At 38.1% G+C, this 25,020-nt stretch overlaps 1 protein-coding gene across 14 annotated transcripts in view; it reads right to left on the bottom strand.

Annotated features, from left to right (window-relative positions):
• The window catches only part of Gphn (gephyrin), a 410,602-nt gene that overhangs the window by 40,053 nt on the left and 345,529 nt on the right, over positions 1–25,020 (bottom strand). For all 14 annotated transcript variants that reach the window (XM_028876083.2, XM_028876082.2, XM_028876085.2 and 11 more), the window contains one exon: positions 15,317–15,438. In XM_028876083.2, coding sequence (XP_028731916.1) covers positions 15,317–15,438 — 122 coding nt within the window. The remainder of the gene's footprint in view (positions 1–15,316; positions 15,439–25,020) is intronic.

Below are 25,020 nucleotides of genomic sequence, written 5' to 3'. Positions count from 1 at the left end.
TACTTATAATAATTCTCAACTGGTTAAAAGATTTCAATGGAGGGTCCTCCCACAGGGAATGTTGAATAGCCCAACTCTGTGCCAATATTTTGTACAACAGCCATTGGAAGGGATACGTAAAAAATTTCCTAAATCTATAATTTATCATTTATGGATGAAATTTTACTAGCTGACTCAAATGCAGATACTTTAGAAAGAATGTTTTGAAGAAGTAATGAAAAATTTGCCTTGCTGGGGATTACAAATTGCTCCTGAAAAGATACAAAGAGGAGATTCTATTAATTATTTAGGATATAAAATAGAGCTACAAAAAATTAGACCCCAAAAGGTGCAAATTAGGAGAGATAGACTACAGACTCTTAATGACTTTCAAAAATTGTTTGGAGACATTTCTCATCTACGAACTATTAGGGTAAAAAATGATGAACTGACTAATTTGTTCAAAACCTTAGAAGGTGACAAGAACTTAAATAGTCCAAGGGAATTATCACCTGAAGCTGAGAAAGAATTGGCCTTGGTAGAAAAGAAAGTACATGATGGGCACGTGGATCGTATTGACCCAAAGCTGGATTGCATTTTGGTTATTTTACCTTCTAGGCATTCTCCTACAGGAATATTAATGCAGAGGGAAGATTATATTGGAATGGATATTTTTACCAAATAAGCCAAATAAAAAATTAAAAACTTATGTGGAAAAAAAATCTCTGACTTGATTTGGAAAGGAAAATTGAGACTTCATCAATTAGCAGGAATAGACACAGCAGAAATTGTCTATCTTTAACTAAAGAGGACATTGAAAAATTATGGACAGAAAGTGAACCTTGGCAAAGAGCTTGCAGTAATTTTTGGGGGAGAAATTAACAGCAAATATCCCAAAAGTGATAGAATTGATCTTATAAAGAGAGCTGATTGGATCTTGCCTCGAATTGTACGGGAAAAACCCATATCTGGAGTCCGTACATTTTATACAGATGCCAACAAACAAGAAAAGGCAGGTTACAAATCAGAAATTTTAAGTAAAGTGGTTCAAAGTCCTTATAATTCAGTTCAAAAATCAGAATTGTATGCTATTCTGTTGGTATTAATGGATTTTTCAGAACCTCTCAACATAGTAACTGACTCTCAGTATGCTGAAAGAGTAGTATTACATATTGAGACTGCAGAATTTATCCCCAATGCTTCAGAATTAACTTCACTATTTATTCAATTACAAGATACAATCAGGAAAAGGAGTCATCCTTTATATATAACTCACATCCAATCCCATACTGGTCTGCCAGGCCCTCTAGCACAGGGCAATTATGAGATTGATAAATTACTGATAGGAAATGTGCTGGAGGCCTCAGAATTTCATTAAAAAACATCATGTCAATAGTAATGGTTTAAAAAAGGATTTTTCCATAACCTGGCAACAAGTCAAAGAAATAGTAAAGAAATGTCCTACTTGTTCTTTCTACAATCAAACGCCATTACCAGCAGGATATAACCCAAAGGGTACTCAGAGGAATGAAATCTGGCAGATGGATGTGTTTCACTTTGCAGAATTTGGAAAATTGAAATATGTACACCATACCATCGATACTTATTCAGGATTTCAATGGGCAACTGCTTTGAGTTCTGAAAAAGCTGATTCTGTAATCACTCATTTGCTAGAAGTTATGGCCATCATGGGTATACCTGCACAAATCAAAACTGGCAATGCTCCATCATATTTCTCTGTTAAAATGAAACAGTTTTTTGCTTATTACAATATAAAGCAGATTACAGGCATACTACATAATCCTACAGGTCAAGCAGTTATAGAAAGATCAAACAGAACTCTAAAGGATATGCTAAATAAACAGAAAGGGGTAACAAAAACCCCCAGAAATAGACTGCATAATCCTCTATTAACTTTGAATTTTCTCAGTGCCAATGAGAAAGGAACAACAGCTGTAGAGAGATTTTGGATAAGAGAAAAAAGTACAGAATTAAATCAGCCTATATACTTTAAGGATGTGCTGACCTCAGAATGGAAACCAGGATATGTGTTACGTTGGGGACGAGGTTTTGCTTTTGTTTCTACAGGAGAAGATAAGCTGTGGATACCATCAAAACTGATAAAGGTTCGATTTGAACAAGAGAGACCTCTTAATTAGAGGAGGTGATAGTTCATCAACCAGCATGAACATCCAATTTAAACTAAGTTATATCAGTAAAACAATAATTGTTTTGTTATATATAATTTTACTATGTTAAAGTTAAAACCTTCCTTTTTAAAAAAAGAAGAAAAAGGGAAAGTGCTGTGGATATCACTCTATATAAATAAAACACTGATGGCCAGTGACCAGACAGGAAGTATAGGCGTGACAAAGAGAAAAAAAAATTAAAAAAACCAAAAAAAAAAAAAAAAAAGAAAAAAAAGAAAGAGACTACAGTCACTGCCAAGACAAACAACATATAAAGACACTGGTAAGCCACCAGCCACGTGACAAGATATAGATTTATAAAAATGGGTTAATTTAAGATATAAAAACAGTTAACAAAAAGCCTGCCACGGCCATACAATTTATAAATATTATAAGCATCTAAGTGATTATTTTATACATGGACTGTGGGACTACGGGGTTTGGTGGAACCTGGAGAGAAGCCCTCCAACAACAAATGTCTTTTCATTTAATCAGATAATAACATGACAAAAAGGAACATCCCCAAAATTAGTCTTGGGGAAAGGTTTTTGTTTTTGTCTTTTAGGAGAATGAAAGTTAAGGAATCTGAAAAAATACAGGATAAGTGAGACAACTGAAGAAAAGGGACAAATCATCTATCCCAGGAAACAGAGTGAAATGGCGTATGGGTATATCATCTAAAAAATTTTGTAAGTCTTCCTAAATGTTTGCTTCTGCTCTTCTTTAAAGAAATTTAACACTATTGGTCTTCTTGTAGTCCCAGTTCAATTAAAATTTAAAGCTGACTTTGGAGTTGGAGAATGGCTCTCTCCTTCTTTAAACTCAAGCATGTTGTTAAAAGGAAAATGCAAACTTCCTATATCATGCCAGAAGAAAAGAGCCATCTTCTGCTATGGGACAGGAGAAAAACCAAATTAATTAAGGGACTCTTCTATTACTAATCTCAACTCTTTGATTCTATTCTGATTCTTTAAACTTTTCTTAAAGTATGAATTTTATATCAAAATTTACAAGATTAATATATATATATACATTTTAAATTTTGTTAAGATATGAATGGTCATATAGAGTACTAATTCTAGAAAGAAAAAAGGCTTCAATTAGCTGCATATATATCTTTGCTTGAGTCTCTTATCAGTTTTCTGCAGGAAATCATGGCCAGGCCTAACTAACATCAACTGAAGTCTCCAGGAAGAAGATGGGGCCCCACAACAACAACAATTCCACGTGGACAATAATAATATCATTAAACTGACAAACATCATCTACAGATCAGCTTTGAACTACACAGTGCTCAGAGCAATTTTGAAAGGGCTAGCTGAGATGATCCACTCTCAAAGACTACTTGAATAAGGACTTGAGATAAACCCTGAACTTTGGCATTCTACACAGACTGGATAACGAAGGGTATAGTTACCTTTCTTAGAATTTGACAATTAACCTAAAATTTTTCTTTCAGGATAAAAATAACTTCACCCATACCCAGCAGGAAGCAATTTTAAGAATATGACACCCACATTCCCAAAGAGGTGGTGTGTGGCAGGTGGTTTTTTTGGTCTTTTTAATGGGTTTTGGGTCTGGAATAATTTTCATTGTTTAGGGGAGTTGGTTACAAGTTGTTGTCAAGGGTTAGGAAAAAGGCTAAGCAAAGGAGATTAGATTTAAGGTTCTTCTTTAAAAAAAAAAGAAAAGAAAAAGACAATTACTAGTTTTAAATACTTTATATTGGATTGGATTGTTTTATATTGTATACAAATTATATATATTGAAATTGATATTGTTAGAAAATGCTATATGTATATTTCTAATTGTACTTATACCGTTCATTTAACAATGTAATGCAATTTTCTGATCCTTGAATGTTATTATTACCAACTATTAGGATATAAAAAAAGAAAGTTAGTAGTTAGACATTATAATAGAACTTGTAGTCATATTAGGTATGTTTTTAAAATTGAGCAGATATATTTTAGATAAACAGGTCATCTTCAAACCCTTCAGAGATCTACAGAATATGGCATTTAAAATGTTTTAATAACTTAGAAAATTTTTCTTTTTTGTTATGACTATGAGACATGTCAGCTCCTGGCAGTACCAATCTACTTCAGAGAAAATATGGGCATTGAAGAAACTGCACATGGAGTTAACTTTCATTGTGGCAAAAGTTAGCCACTGGACAACAAAGTATCCTCGAATCAACTGCTGACAAACAGGACAGACAGGACACGAAACAAAGGACTATTGATTCTTGCCAAAACAAGCGTGTTTATGGCTTTATCAAAAGGCATCTTCTGAGGCCAGGACAATATGGCACTATCCCTAAAGTGGCCTTCACAATCCGGAAAAGGTACAGTGACTTTTCTTCGAAGGCAGCTGAATAGGCAGTGGGCCGATGGCTTCTGATGTGCAATGGAACAGCAGCTGAAATAGTTATTCTTGAAAAGTAAGCTCATGCCTCTCAATAGTAGGCTGGCATTTAATAGAGGGATGTGAAGAAAAATGGGATGCTGAGATGAAGCCACATATATACAGCCAAGAAGAATGGACAGCTTAATTAAAAAAACATCAACAATTTCCAGAATTGAAAATCCTGAATCATGACAGGACACTAGTGGAATTCAGGTGTTTCTGGTACATGGACTGCTCTCACCCAATGTGAGGTTGAACTGTTGACCTTGTGTACATCCTAGTTCACAAATGAGTCTGTCAGATACGCTAAGCCTATAGGCTGAAGATGATGCCCCAGCACTTTGGAGAAACCTCAGGTAACTGTCCAGGCAGAGGGCTGTTTCTGTCAACTCACAATTTTTTTGGAAGCTGCTTGCATGCACTTCCTGCCTTTGTTTTTTATTAGGTAATATTATTTTCCTTCTTGGATCTCTGAGGGAGTTGAAGATTAGTTAGTTATAGCTGAAGATTAATTAGGATAGAAAGTGAAATAGATACATTTTGGACTTACCAAAATAGGATAGATAATGGAATTATTTTCTCTGAATTTGTCAAATACAAATGGACTAGACATTGTTTAGGTATTTATTACTTGTATATATTGAATATAGTTATTGTATTTTTGTATATAGTTTTTCTTATGTTAGTTATAACCTTTTTCCTTTTATTAAAATAGAAAAGGGGAAATATAGTGATATTTTATTTGTACTAAAATGTGATTTGTATGTTAATATATAAAGTTGCCCAGGGGTCAGAGTTATTAGAGCCATAGCAAAAGCTGGGCGGTGGTGGCACATGCTTTTAATCCCAGCACTTGGTAGGCAGAGCTAGGTAGATCTCTGTGTGTTCAAGGATACAGCCAGCCTTGGAGATGCACACCTTTAATCTTAATACCAATCATAGAAGACCTGGAGGTCTGTACAGACATGCAGTGACGAGGCAGTCATGTGGTTGGGTTTACAACCAATGAGAAGGCAGAACAGAAAGTCTATATAAAGACAAAAACACAGGAAGTAGGTCTCTTGGCTGAAGAGGTTAGCTGCAGCAGATGGGTAAGGCTCTTAGCTCTGCTCTCTTGGCTTTCTTCTTTGCATTGGTTGTTTCTTATTTAATAAGACAGTTGGTTACATCTACAATACATACCTGTTATTTCCACTGTTTCAGTTCCACTAGGTATTTCCACAAGGCCTAGCTTTGAAGTTACCCAGTTACTGAAGATGGGATTTAAGAAATTAAGAAAATAATGGATGTGGAGGTGTATGCCTTTAATTTCAGCATTTTGGAAATAGGTAGGTGGATCTCTGTGAGTTTGAGGCTAGCATAGTCTACATACACATCCTAGTCTATCTTGATAATTTCTGCAAAATGTGCCAGTTTTATAAGAACTCAATTTGCTAATAACCCAATAGTCAGCCCAGCCACAGCTACATAGTAAGACCCTGTCAAAAAATTAACAAAATAAATAAGCAGTGATAATATTATTGACTGAATTCAAGTACATTGATTAAAATGAAAATATATATAAGAAATGAAATATATGAGTGAGACATTGCTGTGGGATGTCTTTCTGTATGCTGTGAATATGTGTGGCTCCCACTTGATAATAAATAAAGCTGCATTGGTATATGGCAGGGCAGGATGGAGCCAGGAGGGAAAATCCAAAAGAGATAATGAGAGGAGGGTGCAGTTGAGGAGATGAAGGAGCAACAAGTTGTCAGCAGACTGGTAATGCCATGGCCATGTGGCAACACAAAGATTAATAGGGATGGGTTAAATTAAGATGAAAGAATTAGCTAGCCAGAAGCTGAAGCCATAGGCCATACAGTTTGTAATTAATATAAGCCTCTGAGTGATTATTTTATAAGCATTTGCGGGACTGTGGGTGGGAGAGATTTGTCTGGATCATTGGGCTGGGAAGGACTAAGAAACATTCTGGCTTCAAGACATAATAATCAGAACTGGGTTAAGGGTCTTTAGGAAAGTTTGTGAGGTTAGTGTAGTGTCAGGTCCAAAAGAATCAGAACAAATGGCTAACTGTGGTGCCTAATAACATTCGAAAGTGTGAGCTGGCCTCCAGGCTCTCTCAGGTTCTCAAATACCTGTTATAGAGTCCATGCATTCTGGCTCTTCTCACCTCACCCCCAATCCTAAACATCTCCAGTTCATACGCTTCCCTTCCTTCAGCTTTTCATTCCCATATAACCGTGCCATTTCGGCTACATGCTCTTTGTTCTCTCTCTTTGCCTTCCTCTCTTGGTCCTCTTCTCTTTCCATCCCCCTCTCCTCTCATGGCCAGATCCTATAGTCCACTACTTTCTCTTCCTGATCTGGACTCTTCTGAATGTATTCTCCCTCATATCTACAATAAAAAACCTTCCTGTCAACAATACCTTGGAATGGTCATCTCCTCACTTTATATAGATAGGAAATTTCTACAGGTATAGTACTACCTAGACATTGTTCCTTGAAACAAAACATCAACTACAACAAGGCTTAAGGAAGGCTTCAGAAAGGGAAGGGCAAGAGTCACTAAAGAAGTCTCCCACTGAGAGTGAGAAGACTATCTTTTAATTAAAAGCATGTTCTTTAAATTGTGAAGAATATTCTTTGTTAGAGAAGAGAAAAATGAATTTTTCCAATAAATGACAAAAAAATCTGTTGATTCAAAATTTAAAACTATATTTTGAGCAGAAAAGAGTTCATTTCATAAGAAGTAGGCAGTTATAAAGAAGAACCAATTAAACCGAGATCTAAACTCTCCACATTGATTAGACAAGCCCCACTTTAAGGCCATTAGGGAAGCACTAAGAAGTTAGAACTGTTTGGCTCACAAATTGGAAGCTGTAAGACACTGGGCTTTGCCCAAGTAATCACTGTACTTTTAAGTCTATCTTGATCATTTCTGCGAAATGTGCCAGTTTTATAAGAACCCAATTTGCTATCTCAGTACTTGTTAATCTTCACTTTGTGCTTTAATGTGAAGAGGGAGCTTTATAAATTGGCAGCTGCAAGGTTGAAATCCAAACAGCAGTCTACAACTGAGCCAAGCAAGCCAGCAGGTTGAGTGGGGCAGGCTTCTATGAAGCCTTCTTTTCCAGAATGGGGGACATTTTACTTAATTATAGGGAGGAATTCAAGTCGTGAAAGGTTCAAGTTAGTAATTAGGAAGCTGTGTTACTGAGTTGTGTCTTAAACTGAGGTACAAACAGTAGAATAGTTAAAAATTAGTTTTAGGACTGATATGAACTCAATTAATACTGAACTTTATTTAAATTAAAAGTGATTTGTTTATTTTATGTGTATGAATGTTTTGCCTGTATGTATGTGTGTGCATTGTGCATGCCCCTGAGCCCAAGAATGTCAGGAGAGAGCTTTGGATCCCCTGGGATTGGAGCCTGCTGTGAGCCTCCATGTGGGTGCTAGATGCTCCCGCCTGGCAGCAGCCTGCCTCTGCCTCAGAAGCAGTGACATCATCACCTGTGGCCAGGGCCCTTTCCACCGCCAGCTATGTAACATGTGCACCCCTTAAAAGTGCCCGCCCGGCGCAGCTCGCTCTCTTGCCTCTTGTCCCTCTTTTCCCTGCTCTCTGTCTGTCCGCCTCTCTCCTGTCCCCACTCTGACATGGCCTTTCGCTCTTTCACTTCCTCCCTCCCCTCCCCCAATAAACCGCCAGCACTAACTGTTTTGCTTAGTGGCACACCTTGGCAGGGCCCGAAAGGTACCCTTTCTTATTTTGTCTTTCTTATTTCATTCTTTCATTAGGAACCAACCCAGGGCACTCTACAAGAATAACAAGTACTCTTAACCTCTGAGCCAATTCTCCAGCCCTGAACTTTCTTTAAATTTTTTTTTCTGCAGTAGAATCTGTGCATTTGAATCATGTTTACTGCTTCTTATATTCAGAGCTAAATGTATAAGATTGTCTATTTAGGCCTCAGAGAACAGCCTCCTAAATTTGAAGGTACTTTGTAAAATTCTTCTAAATAGTTATACACAGAAGCTTCTAGATTGCATGGGAAGTGAAGGCAGTATAGGAAAAGATGGCTGTCCAATCCAGGAGGTGTACCCTCACCAATTGTTGTGGACATAGTGACTACCAACACATACTTTGTTCCGTTATCCAAGAAGTTTACTACTATTTTTTTTGGTAAGTTCACACATTGACTCATAACAAATTCTTTACCTACTCTGTTTAGGTTATACATGATAGTGATTTTATGAGGAAATTAGAAAGAAAATAGAAAAGTTGAACTTATATATGCCAAAATGACCAATATTTTAGCTAAGCTTTGGCCACAACTCTGCATTACTGGCATGGATAGAACTCAGTAACTCATGCTGCCTAGTAGGATAAGCAGGCTGATGGGTTACTGAACCAGTCATGGGAAAAAAAGAAAAGTAGGATATCTGTTTTATCTGAGCTTGACTGGTTTCATACTCTGGAAGGGAAAACAGGATTTGGGAGCCAATGAGGATAGAATGCCAAGGGAGAGCCATAGGAAAACACGTATTAGGAGAGTGAACACAGGAAGAAGAGCTTCAAAGGCCAAGAAAACAGGGATTACAAATGGAGGATACGGCGGGGAAACAGCAGGATACGGCGGGGAAACAGCAGGATATGAAACTGTGATAAAGAGGCCTAACAGCTGTGTGGGTTTTTTTTTTTTAAACATACTATTTCAATAAAGTGTTGTCCAAATGAACATTAATCAACACTGGTAGCAATGTACTATTCTGTGCTACGTAACAGCCTTTACCATTTCTCCTGATTTCTTTCTTTTTAATTCTATTTTTTTTTTTTTTTTTTGGTTTTTCGAGACAGGGTTTCTCTGTGTAGCTTTGCGCCTTTCCTGGAACTCACTTGGTAGCCCAGGCTGGCCTTGAACTCACAGAGATCCGCCTGGCTCTGCCTCTCGAGTGCTGGGATTAAAGGCGTGCGCCACCACCGCCCGGCTTAATTCTATTTTTGAAATCTGAGTTTTGGAGCTGTAATGTTTGGAAGTATTTTTATTATTAGTCTATAATTTCTCAGTACTAAGACACACATTTCTTTCACTTTGTATCTTCAATAGCAATATACTTAAAGTTCACAGTGCATTCACTGAATGCATTGCATTATTGCTACTTTCTGTGACCCATGGACCAGTAGCTTTGGGCCAACCATAAGTTTGTTAGTGTTAGGTCCAATGGAAGCTCCACACCCCCAAACACTGGTGCCCATTCCCCTCTACCAAAGGAACCATTTCCTTCTCACTGTCAGGAGGGATAAACGGCTATCTGCAGTGCCTACTGGCATACCAAAGCATATGCTAGCCTCCAGGCTCCCTCAGTGTCCTAGCTTTTCTCCCTTACCCTAAACTGTTCTATCTCAGAAGCCCCGCCCTCCAGCTTCTCATTCTTGTAACTTTGCTATTTTACCTATGCTCTCTCTCTTCCTCTTCCTCTCTTTGTCCCTCTCTTGACCCTCTCTTGGTTGTTTCTTTCTCTCTTCCTCTCCCCCTACTCCCTCCTCTATGACTAAGATCTGTCTGCTGGCCATGTTTAGTCTACTACTTTCTCTCCCTGCTCTGGACTCTTCCAGAAACCTCTGGCTAAACTCTCCCTCATAGCTACAATAAAAACCTTCTCCTCAGCCATACCTTGGGGCAGTCATGTCCTCACTTTATACAGTTAGAAAGATAAAGTCTTAGCCCACTCCAACTGATTCATTAAGACCAGGTAGCTTATATCCATATACAACGCATGTTTCCTGGGACTGACTAAACAGTCTCCCTCAGTCATTAGCCCATCTGATACACTGCAGTCATTTTATTTTTCTAAAATAATGACTCTATAACTTCTGCTGGTAAAAAAAAAAAGTTTCAAATTTAACTGATTTGGGCAACTCTACCTTGATTGAAAAGCCTTTTAAAACCCAACCTCAAATATTTACCAAATTTATGTGTATTCTTTCTACCCCAATCTTTAGTTCTAATCAGTCTGGCCTATTATTGCAAACTTTATTTCCTATTTGGATTAACATATCTTTTCCTATCTAGATCCTACTAATCCTTCAAATTCTTTATGAAACTTGTTCTGACTTCATAAAGTTTATAGTTGCTTCAGTTCATCTGACACATTTTTATCACATCTTCAAAATCATAACAAAGAGTTGGGTAAAATTAATCTCAAATTTATATTTCATTTCTGCCTCTGCACTAACTAGCTTTATAATGTCAGATAAATCCTTAATATCTCTGGGTTTCAAAATTAGACTTTTTAAAGAAGAAAAAAACTGTGGGGCGTTTACCCATCAACCCCACAGCTCCCCAGAGTTTTCTTGAGTGTGAGCAGCAGGAAATATTAGATAGAAGGATTTATTGCGGAGAATCTTGAGGAGATAAACAGTTAGAAAATAAAGGATAGCCTCATGAGGGCCTGGAACCTTTTCCAACAGGCCCGATTGTGTCTGCCCCAGGGTTTTTATAGAGACGCCAAGGGGTGGAGCAAAAGACCTCCTCCCCAGCACAGCCAAGTGCAGACCATCTCAGACACCTGCACTCAGGCCCGTGGTCCTGATCATCCTCTATGCGGACCTGCTGGGTAAAGCCACAAGGAACCTGAAAACGGGCTCCCACAAAAAACAAAACAAAACTCCAATGTATTGTATTCTATAAAGTGTGAGAAAAATATGGGAAATGTATTTTAATATAAACTTATTATTTGTAAATGAACATTCAAAAAATAAAGTTAACTTTCAGGTATTTGAAGTATTCCTCTTAAAATGCTCGCTAACTCACCATATTTTTTTAAACAAAAGGTACACAAAACAAAGGCCAACTTTATAGGCTGAACAAACGGCTCCCAAGTTAAGAGCTCTTACAGAGGATCCAGGTTTGGTTTCCAGCATTCACATGACAGCTCACAACTGCCTATTATTCCAGTCCTAGGGATCTGATGCCCTCTTTGGCCTCCACAGCAGTAGACATACATGCTGTACAGACATACATGCAGGCTAAACACCCACACAGATATAAAATAAATAAATAAATAAATGGCAAACTTTAGCTCAATTCAATTTAAACAGTTCTAACAACTTACTCTTCTTGTTTATATTGACTGTAAAAATCAAGATAAATAACAAGAGCTGGAAAGTATAATTCACACAGAATGTAAAAACCACACTCAATCCTTTTTAAATGATAAGAATACAAGGATTACTTTCTACCCTTATCCACATAGCTTAGCATGGTTCTGTGCTTGAAAGCATTCCAGAGCTGTTTCTCACCCAGGGTTCCTCCCATGGCAACTTGTTTCCTTGCTGAGATTCTCTTAGAAGCTTCTGTATAACAATATTTGCTTTCATTAGAAAAGGGAATGCATAGCAAAAAGAATGAAGAGGCAACCTACACAGAATATCAATAGCTGTACAGTAATGCACCTTGTTTCCCTTGCTAAATTCCCAGTGCAGATTTCCATTAGAATAGCTGTAAATTCTTTCCTCCCACATTCCACCTCTGAGTTCTAAACCATTCATTCTGGGCTTAATACAGCACTCTAAGACTGGAAAGGTCTATATTAGCAACACTCACTTAAACAACAACCCTGTTCTCAGTTTTATGAAGGTACTGCTACCAAACAGAAGGATATACACTAGAAAGTGGTACATTTCTCTCCATTGCCTATACAGGTTTTATAGTTTGTTGTTCTGTTTGCTGTTTTCAATGTATGCTTTGAGGTTAAATTTAAAATCAACACTACACTACCAGAAGATGTCTATGACACATTTAGTAAGGACTTTACACAAGTAGACATCAGTGTTAGGTCACAGGCCTTCTCGCTGTCCCCCCACCTTGGTCCATCCTGCTCCCACAGCTCTCCAAGGCAGGCATTCTGCAGTGTCCTTGTACTCTTCCCTCCTTGCAGCTGGAAACAAACTCAAGTTATAACTTGACTTTCAGTGCCTTGTGACTTCTGGCACGTAGGCTAGGTTACCTTGATATGGAGCTTTATTGTAGTGGGTAGCCATTCCAGCTTGGATCTGGAAGTTCCAACCCCCACTGAGACTCTGGCAACTGTCACGCCTACAAGGCGGGGCCAGGGGAGGCACACAGAGAGAGCGAGGGCCCATCCAGCTCTCGGGTCTCCAGGCGCCTCCCCTGGCCCCGCCTCGTAGGCGTGACAGTTGCCAGAGTCTCAGTGGGGGTCGGAACTTCCAGATCCAAGCTGGAATGGCTACCCACTACATTTTATTGTCCCACCCTGAAGATTCTCTTTGTTCTTAGACTCTGAAGGAATGACAGGTCTGTGTTCCTTGAGGACCCTACCATGGCTGCCTGCATATGGCCTTGATGCTATCTTTCCTAATTGCTCTCCCACTTCAGGATCTCATCAGCCTGGAGCCTGTAAGTCTCCTAACATTCCTTTTCCACAAACCTGCTTTTTAAAAAGTCATATCTATTAGTACACCAACATAACAGCCTTTTAAAGGTGTTTTGGCTTTTATAGTAAGATAATTTCAGTAATATAATATACCAAGTACCTAAGTACCTTAAAAAGAAAAAAGAAAATAAAAACCAAAGCCCAAAAACCCAAAGCTGACTGCTGTGGCCCAGACATTTGGGAAGCTGAGGTAGTATGTGACACACACACACACACACACACACACACACACACACACACACACACACTCGCGCGCGCATATACATATCCCATGAAAAATATCAACAAACCAAAACAACACCAAAAAGTGCAACAATAAAAGTGAGGATAGGCTGGACGGTGGTGGCACACGCCTTTAATTCCAGCATTTGGGCGACAGAACATGGTGGATCTCTGAGTTCAAGGCCAGCCTGGGCTACAGAGTGAGATCCAGGACAGGCACCAAAACAACACAGAGAAACCCTGTCTCGAAAAAAAACCAAAAAAAAAACCAAAAAAAAAAAAAAAATCAAAACCAAACCCAAACAAAAGTGAGGATAGATAGAATTATGGGCCAGAGGAGTACAATTTAGGCCTAAGATGCTTAATAATAATTAAAACGCTCCTTTAACCTTTACATGTCTTCAAGGGTCCATTAATGCATTTGATGGCAGGGACAGCACCACTCTTTAGAAGAAACTAAGACTGTCTCCTGGAGTTTTAGGTTTGCTCACTTTATCTTTGTGCATTTTTTTGTTTTTTTGTTTTTTGAGACAGGGTTTCTCTGTGTAGCCCTGGCTGTCCTGGAACTCACAGAGATCCGCCTGCCTCTGCCTCCTGAGTGCTGGGATTAAAGGTGTGCACCACTAACGCCAGATGAACACAAACAGTGAGGATTTTAAAAAGGAATGAAGTTTAAAGACACACACACAATATTCAGGAAAGAAGAATTTTAAAAAGTTCCCCATATAATGTCAATGTCTAAGGTTTGGACTGTGCCTACCTTTCATCTAGGATGGGTTAACAGTACACCTACTAGAACATACCTTATAAAATGATAGGACAGAGCCTCTTTAAATGCACTCATCTTAAAGAAAGGATCAATGAATAATGAACTTTTTCCAGTGACAAGGGAGACAGTGATACAGGTGATACATGGTATCCATCACTCTGGTGGGTCTAGTTTTATCTGCACTAGATTAATGTCTAGTGTTATTAAAGCAGTGACACTTCTAGAGAAGAGGAATCTGTGCCTTGTGAAAAGGTCTAAGTAGAAGTGTTGTTTACTATTTAGTAGTGGGATGCCCAGAAAACAGAGACTTTTTTTTTTTTTGTTTTTTCGAGACAGGGTTTCTCTGTGTAGCTTTGCGCCTTTCCTGGAACTCACTTGGTAGCCCAGGCTGGCCTTGAATTCACAGAGATCCGCCTGGCTCTGCCTCCCGAGTGCTGGGATTAAAGGCGTGCGCCACCACCGCCCGGCAAGACTTTTTTTTTTTTTTTTAAAGATTATTTATTTATTTATTATGTATACAGTGTTCTGCCTACACACCAAAAGAGGGCACCAGATCTCATTACAGATGGTTGTGAGCCACACTGTGGTTGCTGGGAATTGAACTCTGTCCTCTGAAAGAACAGCCAGGGCTCTTAACCACTGAGTCATCTCTCCAGCCTCACTTAAAAAAAAAAAAAAAAAAAAAAAAAAGACAAGACAAACCACTAAAAACTGAAAGAAACATTTGGAGAATTTACTGAAGATCTAAGTTGATTTGGTAGGTATGGGCAATGTGTTCTTAAAGATGGGCAGGTATAGTTAATGCACCTCCTTTGCAACTAAATAGGTGAAGCTGGAAGAAATTTGGGTCACACAGGATACATAATTAATGTCCAAGCCCATGGAAAACAAGTGTGCTTAAATGTCAAACAATCAGGTAAGACTAGTTTTGACAGTTTCTCTTAGGCTTCTCACCTCTATTCCCAATGTCTTTGTTGAAATAAAAGTGTGAAAAGCATGACATCATCACCCATATTTCTACTTGGTTAAAGCCAATTACATGAAAAAACATATCTCAATTTACCACACCACATCAAAGTAAAAAAATATTCCTTTTATAATACCCATTCTAAGAAAATATTTATTCGTAAAGTTCATATGTACCTCATATAATCCTTAGGCTATGGAAGAATGTGACCAATGAAAATCATGCTGTTCAGCCTGTATCTTTAGCATCAACTCCATCTACTCCAATAATCTAAATATTCATATTTCAGAATAACTACTTTTCAAAGAAAAATATACTTACTTGTCTCCCACAATTCCCAGGTTGATTGTGGGGTAACCATGTTCCTGAATTGTTGCTAGAAGTGTTGACCGATTGCTGTCTCGAATCTTTCCTGGTAAGAGGTCATCTTCAGGATTTAGCAGCTACAAAGCCAAAAAATCACCACTAATTATTTTCTTAGGTAATGTTGCCTATTCTAATGGAAGAAATTAGATGTGAATAAGCTAAGCATTTGGGCATCTATGATGGCATCTGGCATGTAGAAGTTATATGCTCAAACTTTGAATAAATATTTGAAGTAAAGGAGAATGTTAGCTGAACAGTGTGTCAAATTTTACACTAGCTTTGGCTATAATTCGGCAATAATGTCAAGGAGAAACTGGGCTTCCCTAGAATCTGATTATTATAAAACTATCTTTGGTCTGGCAATACTACCTTCCAATTCATCTTAAAATATTTTTTATGTGTATGGGTATTTTGCCTGAATGTATGTCTATGCACCATACATGTTCTTGGTGCCCACTGAGGCCCGAAGAGGGCATTGGATTCCCTGGAACTGGACTTACAGCTGTTTGTGAATTGCTGAATGGGTGCTGGGAGTCAAACCTGAGTCCTCAGGAAGAGCAACCAGTCTCCTAGCCATTGAGACATCTCTCCAACCCTCTCCCAATTTATCTGACAATGAGACTATCTGAGATTCTCAAGTCTGAAGAGAACAACCCTTTGATTTTTCTCTTTCAAGCTTTCTGGTATGTTTTCTGAAGTGGAATCAACAGTATTCAAGAAAAACTTCTTTGAAAGAAACAGTTATTGTTCTGCCTGAGACATAAACTTAAACAAGGAATATGTTTCTATACCCATCCACAATTCCACTTCTCTGAGTTAATATCTACCAATGGTGTCTATGAAGAAAATGCTCAAATGCTTTACCTTAATTTTCTCATTTATAAAATGACTTCATTACAGCCACCCTGTAATGTACTTGTCAGAATTAAGTAACAGTTTATGCAGATAAATGTGATTTATTATGTTATTGATTATATATCATTAATATCAATATATTACCAATACTATATTATATTACTATATAGTGTTATTAATAATATTAATGCATTATATTGTTATTAATGATTCAATAAATGTGACTTTCTTTCCTAATGTCAGAGTGTCTACATTCCCTTTGGTTCTCATATTGTTACAACTAGGGGCAAGTTCACACCGTATTTGTTTACAGTGTGAACACAGACTCTTATGACTGCAAAATACTCAAGAAAAGGAGCCCTTAACCCATTACACACACATTGAAGATTACATGTAAGTTATATTTTGAGAGCCAGCAAGATGGCTCTCAGTGGGTAAAGATACTTGTCCTAAGTCTGATAGCCTGAGTTTGACCCTTGGAACTCATGTACATGCACAGAAGAGAAATAACTATACGAAGTTGTACTTTTACCTTCCCAAATACATCATGGCATGCATGTGCCTCAACCCTCCCCAATAATAATAAATAAAGTTAAAACGAGAGAGTGGTACTTCAGTTTCAGAAACATTATAAAGTTAAAATGAGTGTGTTCTTTTTAAGGTGCTGAGGATCATATTCAGGGCCCCCGTGCCACAGTACTGAGCTGCAGCCTCACACCCAAAGCACCACTTGGTAGTAGGCTGAGCAGGAGGCAGACAGCAAGCCTATCATCTTAGATACTTTGTCTGTTAATATGGGAACACCCAGGGCAATAACCACAGTTGCCCTTTAATCTTCTTTCTGATTCATTAGTGATTTATTTATTTATTTATTTATTTTGTTTTTTCGAGACAGGGTTTCTCTGTGTAGCTTTGCACCTTTCCTGGAGATCACTTGGTAGCCCAGGCTGGCCTCGAACTCACGGAGATCCGCCTGGCTCTGCCTCCCGAGTGCTGGGATTAAAGGTGTGCGCCACCACCGTCCGGCTATCATTAGTGATTTATGCACCCAGAGTTTTGGCTTTATGTTAAAAAGTAGTGGCTTTTAAATGATCTCCTTACAAAGAGGCTGCAAATAAACTCTCTGCCATGTCACCTGTTAGTCTTCCCTGAAACAATGTACTAATTTACCTTTATCATATGCCACAGGACACTGTGACCCACATCTAAACTTAGTCACTGCCAGTGACTGGAAAACTGCTACTGCAGTGCTGATATAGAGAATTATCTGGTCACAACCAGCCAAAGTATTGTACTGATAATTCTACAGAGGACATGACCGGCAGCTCTTGAACTCTGTTAGTCAGATAAGTTGTTTTAAGAAGAAAACTGCATGTTTATATTATTATTATTGGTGTTATGGTATTTTTTTGCCCCTGTTATATATATTTTTGAAAACAGTTCTAGAAATCAGAGACTAGTTAGAGATAACTAGAGAACCAGTAGTTTGTAAAATTGACATAATGAAATAATAGTTGGTTAAAGGAGGGGGTAGATTTACAGTTCATTTAAAGTATTTTTAAAGAAGCATACAGCATTAAATGGAAATCTAAATATATAAGAATAAACCCACAATTTTCCTCTTTACAACTTAATCCCATTTTCTGTTATATTTCCAGCCATGTCAGGAATGGTGCTTAAAACTTAATACAATTAAAATACAAAAGAGGAAAAAAAATACAAAGTAAAACAAAATCTATTTTACCATCTCTTTCCTATGTACCACTTAAGTTCCCATTTCTTATTTTTGGTATCATCAATGGTGCTACTACTAACTTCTTAGCTTTTCAATACTCAATTTTTTTAAAAAAAGATTTATTTATTATGTATACAATACGCCTGTGCAGCAGAAGAGGGCACCAGATCTCATTACAGATGGTTGTGAGCCACCATGTGGTTGCTGGGAATTGAACTTAGGACTCTGGAAGAACAGCCAGTGCTTTTAACCTCTGAGCCATCTCTCCAGCCCGATACTCAATTTTTGGATGTTGATTTTTCCCTTTGTAGTCTACTCTCTTACCAAAGACCTCAATGATTAAAACCTTTTCCCCTTTAATTTCTTTTTATTTTTCTTTTTTGTTTTTTGAGACACAGTCTCATTATGCAGTCCAGCCGGAAACTTGCTATGTGGACCAGGCTGAACCTGCCACTGTTTCTCTAGTGCTGGGATATGTGCCACCATATCTGGCTCCATTCTATTTCATCTCATTTTCATCAGTCTGCTACCAGCATCTCCACAATTTCAGTCTCCAGGTCTAGGCATTCAGTTTATTCTATCTGAGATTTTGTAAAGCCTTACAACTGGGTGCCTTGCTAATAAACTTTACTCTGAGTAATGAAGCAGAACCATGAACTTGAAATACTGTACTATTGCCTGTGTAATACTTAAACTGTACCAAACCACAGTGTGTAACTCAAACTATTATAAGTGATCGTTTATTTCTTTCTCTTTCTTTCTCTCCTTCCTTCCTTCCTTCCTTCCTTCCTCCTTCCTTCCTTTCTTTTTTCTTTCTTTCTTTCTCTCTCTCTCTCTCTTTCTTTCTTCCTTTCTTTCTTTTTTAAAGACTTATTCATTTATCTGATATATGTGAGTGCTCCTCCGCATGTTTGCCTTTATGCTGGATGAGGGCATCAGTCTGACTAGAGATGGTTGTGAGCCACATGTGGTTGCTGGGAACTAAACACAGGTCCTCTGGAAGAACAGCCAACTCTTAAGAACTAAGCCATCTCTCCAGCCCCATGAAGTGACAGTTTTAATACAAACATTTAGATCTCTGTACTCTGACATAGGATCATGGACACACTGATTTAATTGTAGCCCCAAGTGGGCTAAAAGGTGAGAAAGACTGTTGCAGCAAGTCACCTACTTTACAAATTCTTACCAGTCTGTTCTTGTTACTGTCCTCATTAACAGCTCCTTGAGAACCAACCAATAACCAATTCCAGTCCTCAAAATCATGTATGTACAACACTGTTGTAGCTGCCTTCTTTCCAGATACTGCTGAGATTTTGTAGTACAATAGAAAAGTATGTCATCTCAAAATATGCTATTTTGGTATACAGATGTTTTTTGATCTGAAGGCAACTATGAAGCACCAAGTACAAGAGCTCTTTTAAGCCATGTGGTGGTGCATACCTGTATTCCAGTGCTTGGGAGCTGGAGGCAGAATGATTAGGAGTTCCAAGTCATCCTCAGTCATATCCTCAGTCAGAGATTAGCTATGTGAGACCTTGTCATGTAGCTAGCTATGTCAGCCAATAATATAGTTAATACGCCCACCCCCAACACACACACACAAACAAATAAGTAAATGCAATACACTAAAAGAAAGGATTTAGCTAAGAAGTCTTGTCACTGAGGTGTTCTTATTGGTTATGCTGCACTTCTCTCAATTCTTAGTCCTTTGCTCAGGGGATATGGTGGTTTAAATGCTGAATGTCTCCTCACAGCTTCATAGACATTTGGTTCATAGTTGGTAGTGCTGTCGGGGGCATCATGGAACATTTTCAGAGGTTCAGTCTTGCTTGAGGAAGTAAATCACTGGGGGCTTGTATAGACAGCCCCACTTCCTATCTTCCTTCTGTTTCCGGTGGGTGGATGGAAATGTACTGAGCCAGCTTCTTGTTCCTGGGGACGTTGGCGAGCCTTTCCTGCCATTACAGACTCTAGCCCTCTGGAACTGTCTGCTAAAACAAACCCTTTCTTCCTCAGATTCCATTGCCACGGTATTTTATCACAGCAATAGGAAAGTAACTAGTACAGAGCATTTCTCTATGGGGATAAGTTCACTTACTCTGAATTATGATCGTTATTGGTTGAGTTCCCAAAGTTAGTTATTTTCTTTGTCATAAAATAAGGTTCTTGGGGCATTTTGGTTATTTGATCAGACATGTACTACTTTTTTCCCTTGGTGCAGAGATGCTAGGGCACATATTTGATACTAATAGGCATTTTATCTACCAATTGGTTACATTTATATCTCTACGATATTTTTATTAGTCTATAAGTATGTATTTTATTTGATAAACTGGACTGGAGGGAAATTTCTTCTTTATCCATTCTGACTGTTAATTTTTAGGGTCCAATGCTGAGAGTTCAACTTTTATGTTTAGATAATGAATTCATGCATTCACCAAATGATGAATGACCTGTTGATGTAACTCTAGCTTGTTTGGTCTTGTATTTATCTTTATAAAAGGCATTCTTTTATCAAGGACAAATACAGTACTTGGAGTACTTTTAACATGACTATAATATTCACACAAAAATACTTTAAGAACAAAGGGGGAATATAATTTTAGATATTCAATGATTAGCATTTTATTGTTATGTAAAGATTCAAAAGGAAATCTTGAAAGAAAGGTACAAGTTCTTTTGTTAAATCCTCATGAAGAGAATCTCCTTCTTAATTTGTCTAAATGACAAATTGACTTAGTTTATTATAAGAGTCTTCCCTCTCTTTCTCTCTTTCTATTAAATCTTCAGAGATTTAATACTATGGTCTTAATGATTTCATCATGTGCCTAAGACTCACTTTCTCAGACACTGAAATGGCTTTGCCTGCATCTAAGACTTGTGTGTAAGAGGAAGGTTGTAACTTTTTGCAGTGGTCAGTAACTATTTTCATCTGCCTTGCAAGCAGCAGCTCTTTTATACACCTTCACTTTTCTTTCACCATTTTCTAGAAAATTTATTACTTGTTCAAACTCTAATTTGATGATATATGCATACCCTAGAATATCACATCCAGATCAACAGATTTCTCTCTCACCCCCCCACGTGCGCACAGAGTCAGATTACAATAGAATTTATTTTTATTGGAATAGCTTTTACTTATTGCTCTGAAAAAAAATGTAAACTTAAGCTAACTCTCTTAGCTACTTGGTTATAAGACAAGACAATAAAGAGGAACATTTATAGCTTGCAAGCACAATTTAAGGAGTTTAAAAAATTGGTTTATTGTCTAGGGAAATAGCTAGTTAGTAAAGTGCCTGAGTTTGGATCCCTAGCACCCATGTTAAACAAACAGACAAACAAACATGTCCCCTCAGCAAAAGCTTATAATCCCAGTGCTGGTTGAGCTCTAGCTTCACTAAGAGAATAAAACACTTTTCTTTTCTCTTTGTTTTTTTTTTTTTTCTTTTTTTGAGAGGGAAAGAGGAAGGGGAAGGGAGAAAATGAGAAGTTAGGTGGGCAGGAAGGCAGGAGGGATCCAGGAGGAGTTGAGTGAGGGTAAAGAATATAATCAAAATACACTACAAGGAAAAACCACTTGAATGTGAGTAGCCATGTCCAGAACTTTAATTCCAGCACTTAGGGGGCAGGCAGATCTCTGTGAGTTCGAGCCCAGCCTGGTCTGCATAGTGAGTTCCAGGCCATCAAGAGCTACATAATGAGACCCAGTTTCAAAAACAAAAAACAAAACAGCTAAACCAAAAAAACAAATGAAAGAAAAGTATGTATATTTAATTTTGTTTAAAATGGTTAAGATAGTGGATTGTATTTTGAATGTTTCACTACAATAACTTTTTTAAGTTAAAAAACCACTGATGATACTGTTAAAAAGTAGTTTCATGGAATAGTGACACTGTTGTCAGGAGAGGCAATTAGGAGGAGGCATTTTTTGGTTGGGAAGGCAAAGATGGTGAATTAGAGGAGACAAAGATGGAAATATCCAAAGAAAGCTGAAGATGGTGGCTTGATGTATTTATGTGTAGAGAGATGGTATCATCGAGAGCCCAAATCAGAAGATAAACATAAAGGCTGGGAAGGGATGAAGATCAGCTGCCTTAAGTGTAAAAGTGGCACCCTATCTCCTGGACTCCTACTTTGTAATTTCACGATCTTAAATACTATAGTTATGCTGGTAACTTTCAATGTATATCTTCATCTCAAATCTTTCTTTTACTATCACATTTCTTGTGGGCTTTCTAATAGATACCTTAATCGTAGTATGTTCAAAACAGAAGTCCTAATTTCTACTGCCCAGGCGTTCTTAGTTGGGTAAACAGCGATCCTTAGACTTGCGTAGATAAAAACATAGAGCTCATCTTGATTCCCTACATTTTTTGATATTCTACTTTAAATTACTTATCAAGCTCTGCCAGTTTTATCTTCACAATATATTGTGGGTCTGGTATGTCTCACCATCTCTCCACTGCACTTCAGTGAAATTTTCTCAGTACATCTCATAGCCTACCTTTTTTTCTTTGTCTCTCCTACATGCTGTACTACTTAACAGAATGCAGTTAATGTCTTAAGACTCATTCTATTCACTTATGCTCTCTGCTATTCTCTACTGTTCCAAGTTGGGCATTGAGATTAAAATGGTGTAGGGTCTGTCACCTCTCCATCTTTATTTTCTTTTTACACACCTTCTACTTTTCTTACCGCCACATGGACCTTGCTATACCTCAGCTATGATAAATATGTACCCTACCTCAGGATCTTCCTTTGGTTGTTCATCTGTCTAGAATAAACTGCCCTCGCATGGCATGTGCTGTGGATGCCAAATTTCCCTTCAGCTGTCAGCTCTAATCACCGTATCTATAACAGAAGACTTTACCAATCAGGTCGAGACAAGAAAATAAAACTCATCTAGGTGTTTCTAGTAAAGGAGGTGGGAGAAGACTTTTAAATACAAGGCATTGCTTATAAATGTGTTACAAAACTTGGAGGCATAAACAGAGAGAATGGTGTTACTAAAGACCAGTGACTGCAGAAAGCTGCCCCTGTGTTCAGAGCTGCTGGAATGTGATGGGTCTAAGAGTTGGGCTCCTGCTTCTGCTAATTCTTTCACCTCACTTCTACCTTCTATTGCCATGTGAATGCATTCAAACAGCAAAACCTAAGTAGAGGCTTAGAGTGCCTCATGCATGAAATCCCAGCACCCAGGAGACTGAGGCAGGAGGGCTATAAACTTGAGACCAGTATGAACTACATAGTGAGACGATCTCAAAAACCTGAAAACCTAGTATTTAGACAAGAGCTGGAAAGAGTCTGGAACATTTAGTCTCCAGGCTTTCACTCCAATTGCAATAGCAGGGCTGGTGTTGGGTAAGTGTCCACAGACAGTAGTCTGTGGCCAGTCTATTATTTTACCTCTCTATTTCTATTGCTATTTGTGCCATTATCACTATTTGCTTATTGACTACTTCCCAGTTACTCTTAACTGTGTATGAACAGGGAGTTTGTCTTTCCAACCTACCACAGACCTCCTGTACCCCAGCACTGCCTGTCACTAGTAGTATAGTAAGTGGGGAGGGTTGAAAGTGGTGCACCACAGGGGAGAGAGGAATTTAAAATGTATTTCAAGGTTTTCTTACAGACATATAATGTATGTTGAACATATATTCCTCCCCCCGAAAAAAGACTTTTATCACTGACACTGTAAAATAGCTACTTCATGGTGATTAATAAAAAGCCAACTGACATTTACTCCATTTTATTACTGTTTTCTAATTTTCTACAGACAGTGCATTCTCTATTTCTGTTCCCATAGATATTTGTTAAAGATTAAATGTTAGCTTGTTACTGAGCAACAATTCTTTTGTTGTTGTTTTTTGTTTTTGAGACAGGGTCTCATGAAGCCCAGGGTAGTTTTACTCCTCCCATGAAAAAAGTGATTTCTAGTACCATGTATGTGGACTGGGAGGTACCATACATACCTAGAGGGAAGTCTTAACTTTGGGTTCCCGTGTATGGTGACACTTGCACTAGATATTTACTTTATAGGCATCTTGGAGGCTCCCCAAGATTATTATTAAAAAAAAAAATACTGACTCCTACATAGAACAAGAAGTTTCTAGACCAGGGTGGCTCCTGCAGTTCTTAGTATGAGTCTTATCTTCTTATACCTGAGCTGTCACTTGCAGAATAAACATTGTAGCTATAGAAGGTTATGAGGATTGCTAAGAGCATTGTTCTCCTGAGTAAGAAAGCTATCAATGTCTGATGGTGCCCTGTTTGATACTGTTTCTTGTTCAATATATTTCTAAGAAAACTGGTTCAAGCTTATTTTCTAAAAATTACTATTAAATTTAAGAGAGATTCTTACTGGCTGTCCTGGAACTCATTTCACAGGCCAGGCCAGCCCCGGACTTGTGGCAGTCCTCCTGTCTCTGCCTCCCAAGTACTGGATTGAAGGCATGTGCCACCACCACATGGCCTGGATGTCCATGGGATTCACACATGCAAGAAAAATCCTCTACCAGTCAGCAATACCCCTCAGCCCTGGAATCCAAGTGTATACACACACGCACACGCACACGCACACGCACACGCATGAAAGCACGCACGTATATATTTACAGAATGTCAGAGGTTAAGAATGTATACTTATAATCACATAATAGTACTGCCTAAATTTTAGCCTGTATAGTTTACTGAAATAAATATCTAAACCATATATTCTGAGACATAGTTAATAATTCTATTTCCTTAATTTTATTAAGGCTATAACTTCACATAACATTGGGCAGGTTTTATATAGCTACACAGATATTTTGTGTGCCCATTCTTAAATTTATTTATTTATTTATTTATTTTATGTGTATGGGTGTTTCGCCTGCATGTATATCTGTGAACCATGTGCATATAATACTGTGGAGGCTAGAAGAGGGCATTGGATCCCCTATACCTGGGTCCTCTGGAAGATGTCTAATGGTGGCAATCTCTCCAGCCCTTTGTACAATATTCTTTAGGTTGCCTAAAGCAACTGTCTTGCTTGTCTCTGTTTGAATGCATCCATATGGTATGACATTAGA

Source organism: Peromyscus leucopus, chromosome 14, assembly GCF_004664715.2.
Source record: "Peromyscus leucopus breed LL Stock chromosome 14, UCI_PerLeu_2.1, whole genome shotgun sequence".
In the NCBI taxonomy this organism is placed as follows: domain Eukaryota; kingdom Metazoa; phylum Chordata; class Mammalia; order Rodentia; family Cricetidae; genus Peromyscus; species Peromyscus leucopus.
Note: the sequence above shows the minus strand (reverse complement) of the source record. Positions and strands in the feature narration are given on the sequence as shown.